This window comes from Oncorhynchus masou, chromosome 29 (assembly GCF_036934945.1).
Source record: "Oncorhynchus masou masou isolate Uvic2021 chromosome 29, UVic_Omas_1.1, whole genome shotgun sequence".
NCBI classification, from domain to species: Eukaryota; Metazoa; Chordata; class Actinopteri; order Salmoniformes; family Salmonidae; genus Oncorhynchus; species Oncorhynchus masou.
Window position 1 is genome coordinate 61980484 of NC_088240.1, and position 14034 is coordinate 61994517.

The 14034-nt window shown below is 42.7% G+C and overlaps 1 protein-coding gene across 1 annotated transcript; it reads right to left on the reverse strand.

The window, feature by feature from the left end:
- Positions 1-5958: 5958 nt before the first annotated feature.
- On the reverse strand, positions 5959-13511 carry rab5ab (RAB5A, member RAS oncogene family, b). The gene is made up of 6 exons (XM_064945578.1): positions 13344-13511; positions 12158-12386; positions 11781-11932; positions 7663-7785; positions 7432-7525; positions 5959-7321 (listed from the first exon to the last, which is right to left on the reverse strand). Exons 2-6 carry the CDS (start codon positions 12321-12323, stop codon positions 7206-7208), a joined length of 651 nt encoding a protein of 216 aa, XP_064801650.1. The 5' UTR covers positions 12324-12386; positions 13344-13511; the 3' UTR covers positions 5959-7205.
- Between the last annotated feature and the right edge of the window lie 523 nt (positions 13512-14034).

Here is a 14034-nt window from a genome sequence, read left to right on the forward strand (position 1 = left end):
GACCTCAACCCCATCTAACACCTTTGGGATGAATTGGAACGCCGAATGTTAACCAGGCCTAATTGCCCAACATCAGTGCCCGACCTCACTAATGCTCTTGTGGCTGAATGGAAGCAAGTCCCCACCGCAATGTTTCACGATCTAGTGGAAATCCTTCCCAGAAGAGTGGAAGATAGTCCCTAAGGCGGACCAAATCTATATTAATGCCCATCATTTTGGATTAAGATGTTCAACGAGCAGTTTTGGTCATGTAGTGTGTTTGAGGTGCCTTTAGCGATGGTATGGATGTGAAATTCTCATTCTAATTGTTTAAGGATTATTTCATTAAACTCCAAGTATGAAATTATAGATTTGGTCAACATTTCAAGAGTAGCCTATAAGGTAGGCTGGCTCACACTGACTCTTATTGGTTTATGGTCCCCTTTGAGATAGTGTACTACTGCTGCCATCTGTTGGATAAAAGAGGGGCATACAGGTGCACAAAGCCAGCTCTTTAAGTACTTTAAGTAAATTGACAAGCCTATACTATTTTTGTTGTTTTGTTGTTGTCCCCTTCCCCTCAACACTATTAATAAAACTACTACTTTACTCTAAATGTCCATAATGACCAAAAGCCTACCAAACATCTTTCTTCATTTTATTCCTCCCCCCCAAAAATAAATTATTTGGAAGGCTCTTGCACAAGCTGCACAATTTTGTCATAGTGCCTTTAGTTGCCAAGGAAACTGTTTCTGTGGAAAGGCCAGTAAACAGCTGAACCCAATCTAAAGTACTGCCATTACTTGAGGCGAGCATAAATGGACTTATGGTACACCTCTTCACATTACATCTGGAAATATTCACTAGGCTAGTTTGATAAATAAATAATTCTGTGTTACTAATATAATGGAACTTGTGAAATGGAAAATGAAAGGGCGACACATTTCAGCCCTGATTTGTTTGTGTTTGTATTCCCATTCTTTGAATAATTCTCACTCCAGTATTCCCACTGAGGAGCTCCCTGGGGAATCCTTTGACTCCAGTCCTGACACAGGAAGCCCCTATTCTTCCCAACACCATGCCCTCCACCACAGTGGGAGCAATATACATGGCATCCCATCTTCCAATCTGGAGAAAGGTAAGAGCCGCTTCAGCGTCAGGGTCCAGTGTGTGGACTTTGTCAGCGCATGACAGAATACAGCGTCACCAAGCACAAAGGGAGCAACCCGTTCATCCGTGCTGTGGCAGCATGTGAGGAGGAAAAACTCCACATGGAAAAAGAACATGGAGGATGTGACCGTTTTCCATGAGGGGTATGGAGGCAAAGAGGGGACCAGCTTTTTCGGGGTCTTTGACGGGTTCCACGGACACATTTCTGCAGTTACGGCAGCCAGGGAGATGCTTGTTTTAGTCCTGGAGCAACTCTCCAAACAGGACCCCTTGCTCTCCTTGGAGAAGGACCAGGTGAAGCTACTGTCACGCTTTGAGGCCCTGTTCCAGGAATACTACAACAGACCTTACCCAGGCCAGGCCCAGAACATTGGACTAGGCCTAGGCCCTGAGCAGCTGGAGAATCTGACCAAAGTGGAACAGGTAAACCTCGCCTTCACCACAGCCTTCTGGAAGATGGATCGGGTCCTGGGGCTTGGCAAGGACGAGACCTCCAAAATCCGCTGGAGTGGCTGCACAGCGCTCCTCTGCCTTATCGACAGTGGGCTGCCCTCCTCAGACGAGAAGGAGCAGGGTACAGGACAGGAGAGTAATATACCAACCCCCTCACAAGAGTTACAGGGTGGAAGAATTCTCATTGCTGACTGCGGTCAGTATTTTACTAGCATACTGATACTAGCAAATATGATACAGAACAGGTCTTGTTCATTGAATACTATACATTTCCAATTAACGTCACTTGTTGATTCCGATTTCACAGGTAAAGTCCATGCGGTGCTGTACAAACAAGGCAGTGGCATCCGTCTGACCAAAGCACCTCCAACCCAGTGATAAATTCATGAACTTCTTTGAGGAAAAGATCCTTATCATTAAAAAGCAAATTACGGACTCCTCTTTAAATCTGCGTATTCCTCCAAAGCTCAGTTGTCCCGAGTCTGCACAACTCTGCCAGGACCTAGGATCAAGGGAGACACTCAAGTGTTTTAGTACTATATCTCTTGACACAATGATGGAAATAATCATGGCCTCTAAACCTTCAAGCTGCATACTGGACCCTTTTCCAACTAAACTACTGAAAGAGCTGCTTCCTGTGCTGCTTCCTGTGCTTGGCCCTCCTATGTTGAACATAATAAAAGGTTCTCTATCCACCGGATGTGTACCAAACTCACTAAAAGTGGCAGTAATAAAGCCTCTCTTGAAAAAGACCCAGAAAATATAAAACACTATCGGGCTATATCGAATCTCCCATTCCTCTCAATTATTTTTGAAAAAGCTGTTGCACAGCAACTCACTGCCTTCCTGAAGACAAACAATGTATACAAAAAGCTTCAGTCTGGTTTTAGACCCCATCATAGCACTGAGACTGCACTTGTGAAGGTGGTAAATGACCTTTTAATGGCGTCAGACCAAGGCTCTGCATCTGTCCTCGTGCTCCTAGACCTTAGTGCTGCATTTGATACCATCGATCACCACATTATTTTGGAGAGATTGGAAACCCAAATTGGTCTACACGGACAAGTTCTGGCCTGGTTTAGATCTTATCTGTCGGAAAGATATCAGTTTGTCTCTGTGAATGGCTTGTCCTCTGACAAATCAACTGTAAATTTCGATGTTCCTCAAGGTTCCGTTTTAGGACCACTATTGTTTTCACTATATATTTTACCTCTTGGTGATGTCATCCGGGAAACATAATGTTAACTTTCACTGCTATGTGGGTGACACACAGCTGTACATTTTTTTTAATTTAACCCATTTTTCTCCCCAATTACGTGGTATCCAATTGTTTTAATAGCTACTATCTTGTCTCATTGCTACAACTCCCGTACGGGCTCGGGAGAGACGAAGGTTGAAAGTCATGCGTCCTCCGATACACAACCCAACCAAGCCGCACTGAATTTTAACACAGTGCGCATCCAACCCGGATGCCAGCAGCACCAATGTGTCGGAGGAAACACTGTGCAACCTTGGTTAGCGCGCACTGCGCCCGGCCCGCCACAGGAGTCTCTGGTGCGCAATGAGACAAGGACATCCCTACCGGCCCAGCCAAGCCCTCCCTAACAACGCTAGGCCATTGTGCGTCGCCCCACGGACGTCCTGGTCGCGGCCGGTTACGACAGAGCCTGGGCGCGAACCCAGTCTCTGATGGCACAGCTGGCGCTGCAATACAGCGCCCTTAACCACTGCGCCACCCGGGAGGCCCCTCAGCTGTACATTATGATGAAACATGGCGAAGTCCCAAAATTGCCATCGCTGGAAGCCTGTGTTTCAGACATAAGGAAATGGATGGCTGCAAATGTTCTACTTTTAAACTCGGACAAAACAGAGGTGCTTGTTCTAGGTCCCAAGACACAAAGAGATATTCTGTTGAATCTGACATTTAATCTTGATGGTTGTACAGTCGTCTCAAAAAAAACTGTGAAGGACCTTGGCGTTACTCTGGACCCTGATCTCTCTTTTGACGAACATATCAAGACTGTTTCAAGGACAGCTTTTTTCCATCTACGTAACATTGCAAAAATCAGAAACTTTCTGTCCAAAAATGATGCAGAAAAATTGCTTTTGTCACTTCTAGGTTAGACTACTGCAGTGCTCTACTTTCCGGCTACCCGGCTAAGGCACTAAATAAACTTCAGTTAGTGCTAAACACTAAAATCAGCCCTGCTAGAATCTTGACCAGAACCAAAAAAAATGATCATATTACTCCAGTGCTATCCTCTCTACACTGGCTTCCTGTTAAGGCAAGGGCTGATTTCAAGGTTTTACTGCTAACCTACAAAGCGTTACATGAGTTTGCTCCTACCTATCTTTCCGATTTGGTCCTGCCGTATGATCACAAGATGCAGGCCTCCTAACTGTCCCTAGTATTTCTAAGCAAACAGCTGGAGGCAGGGCTTTCTCCTATAGAGCTCCATTTTTATGGAATGGTCTGCCTACCCATGTGAGAGACGCAGACTCGGTCTCAACCTTCAAGTCTTTGTTGAAGACTCATCTCTTCAGTAGGTCCTATGATTAAGTGTAGTCTGTTCCAGGAGTGTGAATGTGAAGAACCGCCCTTGCTGTCGCTGCCTGGTCGGTTCCCCTCTCTCTCTCCGGAGAGGGGCTGTGCGTTGGCAAAGTGGGTGGGGTTATATCCTGCCTGTTTGACCCTCTCCGGGGGTATCGTCGGATGAGGCCACATGACCCCTCCTGTCTCAGCCTCCAATATTTATGTTGCAGTAGTTTATGTGTCGGGGGGGCTAAGGTCAGTCTGTTATATCTGGAGTATTTCTCCTGTCTTATCTGGTGTCCTGTGTGAATTTAAGTATCCTCTCTCTAATTCTCTCTTTCTTTCTCTCGGAGGACCTGAGCCCTAGGACCATGCCTCAGGACTACCTGGCCTGATGACTCCTTGCTGTCCCCAGTCCACCTGGCCGTGCTGCTGCTCCAGTTTCAACTGATCTGCCTGCTGCTTTGGAACCGGGACCTGTTCACTGGACACACTACCTGTCCTAGACCTGCTGTTTCAACTCACTAGAGACAGCAGGAGAGGTAGAGATACTCTGAATAATAGGCTATGAAAAGCCAACTGACATTTACTCCTGAGGTGCTGACCTGTTGCACCCTCGACAACCACTGTGATTATTTTTATTTGACCCTGCTGGTAATCTATGAACATTTGAACATCTTGGCCATGTTGTTATAATCGAAGAGGACTGGTTCCTCTCTAGTTTTCTTCCTAGGTTCTGGCCTTTCTAGTGAGTTTTTCCTAGCCACTGTGCTTCTACACCTGCATTTCTTGCTGTTTGGGGTTTTAGGCTGGGTTTCTGTACAGCACTTTGAAATATCAGCTGATGTAAGGGCTTTATAAATAAATTTGAACCCTAAGGAGCGCAAACACATCCTCTGGTCCGGAGGGACAATCAGCATCAACAAACGGCACGGTCTGGTGGAGGGGCTGACCAAGGCCACCCGAGTGCTTAGTCATTATGGCGATCACAAGCTGAAGTCAGTCATCCCTGTGCCTTACTCTGTGTCGCTGCCCACAGACCCATCTAACCAGCTGCTGGTCCTAGCGTCCAGTGGCCTCTGCGAAGTATTGGATGATCACGCAGTGGCTGAGAGAGCTGACTGTCATTGAGTTGACTCAACAGAAATTAACATTGAAGGCCCTGTGCCTCATGCAAACTGTTGAGGATTCGTCCGTTTCAGATTCAGTCAAGACCAGGGTCATCTACTTTTGATACTGAAGAACCTTCCAGTGTCAAGGATGAGGACAACCCACCAAAGTTGGACATGCCAGAGACTATGGGGGGTAGCTAGAGATATGCAAATGCAGAGGAAACAGAGACATCAATCCTCAGTCCTGCAGCAGGAGTGAGGTCAATGTGAAGGGAACTATGGCTGACAGTCTGAAGAATCTCACCTTGAACTACGAGTGCCTTGTAGCTGACATTTGTAGAGAGCTAGTGGACACAGTGTTGGTCTCAGGTTCAAAGGAAAACATTTCAGTCATGGTCATACTTATTCAGGGGTTGGATGTGCTCAGAGAAAACACTCTCAAAGGAGTTGACAAACCAAACAAATACAGAATTATAACTTCAGACCAATTTTTCAAGTTTTGCAGAGAATGAATAGCTCTTGCATTTCTTGTGATATCAAAAACATAAAGGCATACAATATACCTAATTTATTGACTTGTACCCTGACACTCAAACTGATCAGTCCTTCACTAGTCATGTTTGACATTGTTAAATCCACCTGGCTTCAGAAAGACTACCAGTCAGTTAGTACCACTTCCGGTTGTTTGAGGCAATAGGTTATCAAGTCCGACACAGTGCATCAGTTTTATAAATTGTAATGGCCAGTCATTAATTAAAATTATAACCAACAATTGTGCAATGCAATAGTCCTCTCAAATATGAACAGACCATTGAGAAAAGTAACAAGACACAGGAGATACAATTGAATTGTTAATAACACTACATATTTAAAAAGAACACCATTGATTAGCATTGAACCAGTTTGTTTGTGACAAGGTAACAAACCCATAGCAGACCTAGACCTACATTGGTGTACTGTAAAATTGTTCGGAATCTCTAGATACTTTCCTGACAAGCTTATTTATGCCCTCCAAGCTGTATTGGTAGAAGACAACATTGCAACACCCTATATAACAGAGTAATATTCCACAGACTGATGATAGGTAATAGTCAATACTTATGTTGGTGCATGGTTTGAGGCCTACTTTTAAACACCACTAATTCTGACAAGTTGATAACTGAACAATAACAGTTTGGGGAAACAAAGGACTAGACATTTTACAAAACTTGTCTGAGCATGTCCAACTGTCTCAGTGTTCTTCCTTAAATCAATGTATCAACCAGAGAATATTGTGGTTTGAAGAAGGACTTCCCATGATGCACAAGGCAGTCATCATAGATGTGACAAACTTGCAAAGTCACCAGCCATCCAATCACAAGACCACCCTTTTATCCTATTCAACCGGTTGCAGTGGGCCAGTGGTGTAATGGCGTTGGATGCTCTTGCCAAACTTCTCTGCAGACGGAGATGTCGTCGTCTCGGCAGCAGGTGCAAGGGGGAATGCTTGATTTGATAGTCCTTACCTGACACTGCTTCAATAATGGTATTATACCCAGTACAAACTGTCATAGCCTCCAGGCATTTCACAATGGGGGAATTTGATTTGTTCTGGCTGGAAGGAAGGACAATCAACTTACTTTTACCCCCAGTCCAATAACCCTATGACCTAGGTTACACTTTCTCTTCAGGGAATCAGTCACACACACACTGCTTACTCTCTCTTGTAGGGGCTAGTCTTCCAACTGAAGTAAAAAAATAAAAAATAAAAAATGTTTTAGGCCTTGTAGTGATACATGCATACATTATACTGATATACACTTTAAAATGAAAAGTAAAACCAAACAAAGTATTAGAAATGCAGCTATACAGAGTCTTCAGCTATTCCCAGGAGAAAGGACGAGAGGTGGAAGGTCTGATGTCAGGAAGGGGAACACCATGTCCAGACGTGATTCAGAGTTAGGAAGAGTGGGCCAGGTTTAGGTACTGCAGCAGGAGCGGCTGGCTGGCTGAGCTGTCTCCGTAAGATCCACTCCCCGGTTCCGTCCACTGTTCGCTCCGACAGCTTGAGGCTCGTTCTTGGGTAATTTCTTTGCTGTGAAGCAATAGGGAAAATTTTTATGACAGGTGTATCTATTATCAGATTGATAGAATCTTTAACATTTTCAAACTCGGTGTAATAAACATGGAACATAAAACACTTACCAATAGCCATGAACATCTCATTAACGTTCATAGAGGTCTTTGCTGATGTTTCCATGAACAGTAAACTGTTATCCTCTGCGTATGACTGGGCATCCTGGAAGAAAACCACCAAAATCAGTCAATATGCAACAAATGTTGTGTTTAACTGCCTTATAGGTCAAATTGTATGATGACTCCAATGAGAATAAAATTAGCAGTGTAATGTTCAATAGCAAATTCACTGGCACAAACCTGAAAATCCAATGCTCGTTTGTTTGCAAGGTCAGCTTTGTTCCCAGCCAACGCTATTACAATATTTGGACTGGCTTGTCTCTGAAGCTCCTTAACCCAGTTCTTTGCTCGTGCAAAGGACTCCTGGCAAACAGAGGAGAGATTAAGTCAGAAAATAACAAGGTCCCTGCGGAAGAATGACAACAACCACTCCCTTCATTCCCTGGTTATGCGATTGACTTTGCAGGATATACAAGACGTGGTCTCGTTAAAGGAGAACTTCTATAAAATATGACAATTAGATATAATGTTCCCCAGCTTACATGTATGGGGAGTTCGTCAACGAGATGTATCATATTGCTGAGTTGAAGTCATGCTCTGCTCCAAACATTGGCTTAAGATTTATGTACAAAACTTTGAGTTAGAAAACCAAGCTCTTTTGACATCTTATTTCCATGGAATACAATGTTCTAACAACTTCCCAGCAAACGTCTCAGCAAATAGAGCAAAATCAGACATGGGGATCCAAATAGAATCTCATTGGAGTTGCTCTTTTATTTTTTTAACCAGGTTTGTTAATCTCTTTTACAAGAGAGACCTGGCCAAAATAGCGGCACAGGGTATCAGAAACATTTACAACATAACATATACATTTACACATTGAACAGGAAGATGGTTTGGGAAAGTGTGGTGCAACTAGGGGTCAAAACATTGACAGCCCCTCAACTAAGTTGTTAAAACAAAAGTACCCTAGATGTAACAGGTTTGTTAGGACCAAATTAAATGAATATGGATATTTTAGACTTGTCAAATCTAAGAACTACAGAAAAGTGCTTGAAAACATGTCAGCAAAATGAGGCTAGCCTTTTTCTCAATCTTTTCTTCAGATTCTCAACTAGGCCTATTATATAGGGCATAATCTTCAAACTCCAGCTAAATTTTCACAAAATGTCTTCAGCTGTACCTAATGCTATACAGTTCATTCGGAAGGTATTCCGACCTTGACTGTTTCCACATATTGTTACGTTACAGTCTTATACTAATATGGATTTAATTGTTTGTTCCCCCTCATAAAATCTACACACAATACCCCATAATGACAAAGCAAAAACAGACAGGAATTTTTTCAAATGTATTATTAAAGAAGAAAAAATATCACATTTACATAAGTACTCAGATCCTTTACTCAGTACTTTGTTGAAGCACCATTGGCAAAGATTACAGCCTCAAGTGTTCTTGGGTATGACGCTACAAGCTTGGCACACTTGACTTGAACCCTGTCAAGTTTGATGGGGAGCTATTTTCAGGTCTCTTCAGAGAAGTTCAATCGAGTTCAAGTCCGGGCTCTGAATGGGTCACTCAATGACATCCAGAGACTTGTCCCAAAGCCACTCCTGTGTTGTCTTGGATGTGTGCTTAGGATCATTGTCCTGTTGGAAGGTGAACCTTCACCCCAGTCTGAGGTCCTGAGCCCCCTGGAGCAGGTTTTCATCAATGATCTCACTGTACTTTTCTCTGTTCATATTTCCATCGATCCTGACTAGTCTCCCAGTCCCTGCAGCTGAAAAACATCCCCACAGGATGATGCTGCCACAACCATAGGGATAGTGCCAGGTTTCCTCAAGACGTGACACTTGGCCTTCAGGCCAAAGAGTTTAATCTTGGTTTCATCAGACCAGAGAATCTTGTTTGTCATGGTCGGATATTCCTTTAGCGAGCTGTCATGTGACGTTTACTGAAGAGGGGCTTCCATCTGGCCACTCCACCATCAAGGCCTAATTGGTGGTGTGCTGCAGAGATAGTAGTCCTTCTGGGAGGTTCTCCCATCTCCACAGAGGAACTCAGGCTCTGACAGTGACAATCAGGTTCTTGGTCACCTCCCTGGTCTAGGCCCTTCTGCCCCGATTCCTCAGTTTGGCCAGCCGGCCAGCTCTAGGAAGAGTCTTGGTGGTTCCAAACTTCTTCCATTTAAAAATGATGAGGCCACTGATGAGGCCACCTTCAATGCTACAGAAGTGTTTTGGTACCTTTCGACCAAAACTGTGCCTCGACACAATCCTGTCTCGGATATCTACGGACAATTCATTCGACCTCATGGCTTGGTTTTTTTCTCTGACATGCACTGTCAACTGTGGGACCTTTTACAGACAGGTGTGCACCTTTCCAAATCATGTTCAATCAATTTAATTTACCACAGGTGGACTCCAATCAAGTTGTAGAAACATCTCAACGATGATCAATGGAAACAGGATGCATTGGAGCTCAATTTCGAGTCATTGCAAAGGGTCTAAATACTTACAGTAGAAGTCGGAAGTTTACATAATTAGGTTGGAGTCATTAAAACTTGTTTTTCAACCACTCCACAAATTTCTTGTTAACAAACTATAGCTTTGGCAAGTCGGTTAAAACATCTACTTTGTGCATGACAAGTAATTTTTCCAACAATTGTTTACAGAGATTATTTCACTAATAATTCACTGTATCCCAAATCCAGTGGGTCAGAAGTTTACATACTCTAAATTGACTGTGCCTTTAAATAGCTTGGAAAATTCCAGAAAATAATGTCATGAATTTAGAAGCTTCTGATATGCTAATTGACATAATTTGAGTCAATTGGGGATGTACCTGTGGATGTATTTCAAGGCCTACATTCAAACTCAGTGCCTCTTTGCTTGACATCATGGGAAAATCAAAAGAAATCAGCCAAGACCCCAAAATGGTAAGCCTCCAAGTCTGGTTCATCCTTGGTAGCAATTTCCAAACGCATGAAGGTACCACGTTCATCTGTACAAACAATAGTACACAAGTATAATCAACATGGGACCACGCAGCCGTCATACAGCACAGGAAGGAGACGCGTTCTGTCTCCTAGAGATTAACGTACTTTGGTGTGAAAAGTGCAAATCAATCCCAGAACAGCAGCAAAGGACCTTGTGAAGATGCTGGAGGAAACAGGTACAAAAGTATCTATATCCACAGTAAAACGAGTCATATCGACATAACCTGAAAGGCCGCCCAGCAAGGAAGAAGCCACTGCTCCAAAACAGCCATAAAAAAAGCAAGACTACGGTTTGCAACTGCACAAGGGGACAAAGATTGTACTTTTGGGATAGATTTACTCTCGTCTGATGAAACAAAAATAGAACTGTTTGGCCATAATGACCATCATTATGTTTGGAGGAAAAAGGGGGAGGCTTGCAAGCCGAACAACACCATCCCAACCGTGAAGCACGGGGGTGGCAACATCATGTTGCGGGGGTGCTTTGCTGCAGGAGGGACTGGTGCAATTCACAAAATAGATGGCAACATGAGGGAGGAAAAATACGGGGATATATTGAAGCAACATCTCTAGACATCAGTCAGGAAGTTAAAGCTTGGTCACAAATGGGTCTTCCAAATGGACAATGACCCCAAGCATACTTCCAAAGTTGTGGCAAAATGGCCTAAGGACAACGAAGTCAAAGTATTGGAGTGGCCATCACAAAGCCCTGACCTCAATCCGATAGAAAATGTGTGGGCAGAACTGAAAAAGCGTGTGTGAGCTAGGAGGTCTACAAACCTGACTCATTTACACCATCTTTGTCAGGAGGAATGAGCCAAAATTCACCCAAACTATTGTGAGAAGCTTATGGAAGGCTACCCGAAACGTTTGACCCAAGTTAAACAATTTAAAGGCAATGCTACCAAATACTAATTGAGTGTATGTAAACTTCTGACCCACTGGGAATGTGATGAAAGAAATAAAAGTTTAAATAAATCTCTACTATTATTCTAACATTTCACATTCTTAAATTAAAGTGGTGATCCTAACTGACGTAAGACAGGGAATTGTTACTAGGATTAAATGTCAGGAATTGTGAAAAACTGAGTTTAAATGTAGTTGGCTATGGTGTATGTAAACCCCTGACTTCAAATGTATGTAAATATGGTATTTCTGTTTTTAATCACTTTGTCATTATGGTAGCTGTTTTTTATTTTTAATACATGTTAATGTCTAAAACCCTGTTTTTGCTTTGTCATTATGGGACAGTGTGTGTAGATTGAGGGAAAGGGTCTGAATACTTTCCAAATGCACTGTACCTAATTTATAAGTCTCTTATAATGTGTGACAGAGTGCATAAACCCGGCTGCTGACTCACTTTGTTAGTTATGTCGTAGACCACGATGGCAGCCTGGGCACCTCTGTAGTACATGGGTGCTAGGCTGTGGTAGCGCTCCTGACCAGCTGTGTCCCAGATCTCAAACTTGACTGTTGTGTCATCCAAACATACTGTCTGAGTCAGGAAGGCAGCTGAGAGGGGAATAACAGTCATTGCAGCATTTAGAATTTTGTTTGCAGTAGGCTATAAGAAAAACAGCTGGCTGTCCAGTTTCCAACAATGGACTAATATATATATCATGGGAGATTGCATAACCTACAGAATGTAGTGAGAATCACCACAGGACAAAAATATAGTGGTTTTTGGGTTATGTCCATTCCACTAACACATGAATAGAAGATGTCAGATCAGCCTACCTCCAATTGTGCTCTCTTGGAATTCATGAAACTGGCCCTTGACAAAACGAAGTACCAGACTGGACTTTCCCACAGCGGACTCCCCTAAGAGTACTAATTTAAACTGGGAGATCTTGTTGCCTGTGTTTGGCCCATTGGGTCGTGTTGCACCACCCCTACTTGCCATTTCCTTACACCCCAGTCTCTTGCTCTGGATGCAGAAGTACTGCTTGAATGGTCACTCCTAGAACTGCCAAAATGAGATGTCACATTACTTAAATTGTCAACAGATCAACAGTGAATAAAGTAGTGTGTGGAAAACAAATACAAAATAATACATAATTATCAACTTTGACGTTTAATTGGATAGAAATTATTCAATTAGCTTTGTCTCCGATCATCATTGTAATATCATTGAATCACAGGATGTAGCTACTTAAAACTCATCTTTGGAAATGTGACGACGACGTTCACTTGGCTATTAGCTCGTAACGTTAGACTTGTTTACAAAGACTATATTACACTTATTTCTTAACTGACCCAACAAGTAAACATAACAAGCCCATGTCTAGCCAAAAATAATTGCAGTGAAGACATGTGGTTCGAACTCGTGTTACGTCAGTCTTGCCCACTAATAACCAGTGTTGACTAGCTAGCTAGTCAGTTAGGATGGCGGCTCAAACTTGCTATCAACAAGCACTGTGTCCGTCAAAATAATGAGTGGCTTTCTCAGTCCCACCCATTGATCCAATCTTGTTTTAGACAAATTGGTTAGCTGGCTAGCTAGTTCACGCTAGATAGCCAGCCAAGTACAGATAGATAACTAGCTTTATTTAGATTAGGTGGCATGACGTATACTGTTAGCTGCTAGCTAGTTTACTATAGCTAGCTAACTACACACAGTATATTGAATAATTTAGCTAGTTCGCTAAGCTAGCGCGTACACGAAAGCTATCGGTCTTACTGTTCGTAAACTACCTAAGGTTGAACCACACCTCACCCTGCTTCACACACGCAACTACGTAGTAACTAGGAAGCTAGCCACACATATACATATACATTGCAATGACCAACTCACAACAGTAGATTATGAACGGGTCACTCTGTTGGTTTATTATTTGATGTGAGCCAGTTAACAAAACATAGCTTTCGGCCGGGCAAGCTAGTTCTGCCGGTAAATCAGCTAGCGAGAATGATATCTACTTACCCTATCCGAGTTAACTAACTAACTAGCTAGCTAGGTAGCTGAATGGATTTCCACTCAAATATATTCACAGGGCGAGAAATTTCATAAAACTTGTCCCTTTCCCACTTCTTCCAACTTCCCGTTTGTTTTGCATGGCACAGTGTATGATGATAGATCGAATGGCTACGTAGCACTGAGCATAAACCAATCACACACTCGTGTTCCAATTTGTGAACGTGTTAAAGGGGCAATCTGCACTTGAAACAACAACGCGTTCATCACACCCCGCCACTGTTTTGGTAAAATCTGAGGTATGGGACTGGAGAAATGTAACAGCTCTCAAATTAATAGACAGATCTATGGATACAAGGACTGGCCATCCATGGTATCAACAATTTAGTTTGAACTATGTTTTGAGGTTATACAACGTTTGTTTACATTTACTTTGTTGGAGTAAAACAAACGTATATTTAGGGTTCTGATGGGGTCCGTCAGTTGAACTAAGTTCAATAGGCATTTATAAGTTATATTCTTAAAGAAATAATTGGTACATATAATTAATTTACAAGTCCAAAAATCAATGTAGCAACTGCAGATTGGCTCTTTAATGAAAGGATCAGGGAAACTAATCGTTTTATAAGGCAAAGAGGAAATGTTACACAAGTGTGCTAACTAATTCACAAAAAAATCTTTGTAACATATGACGTATGCA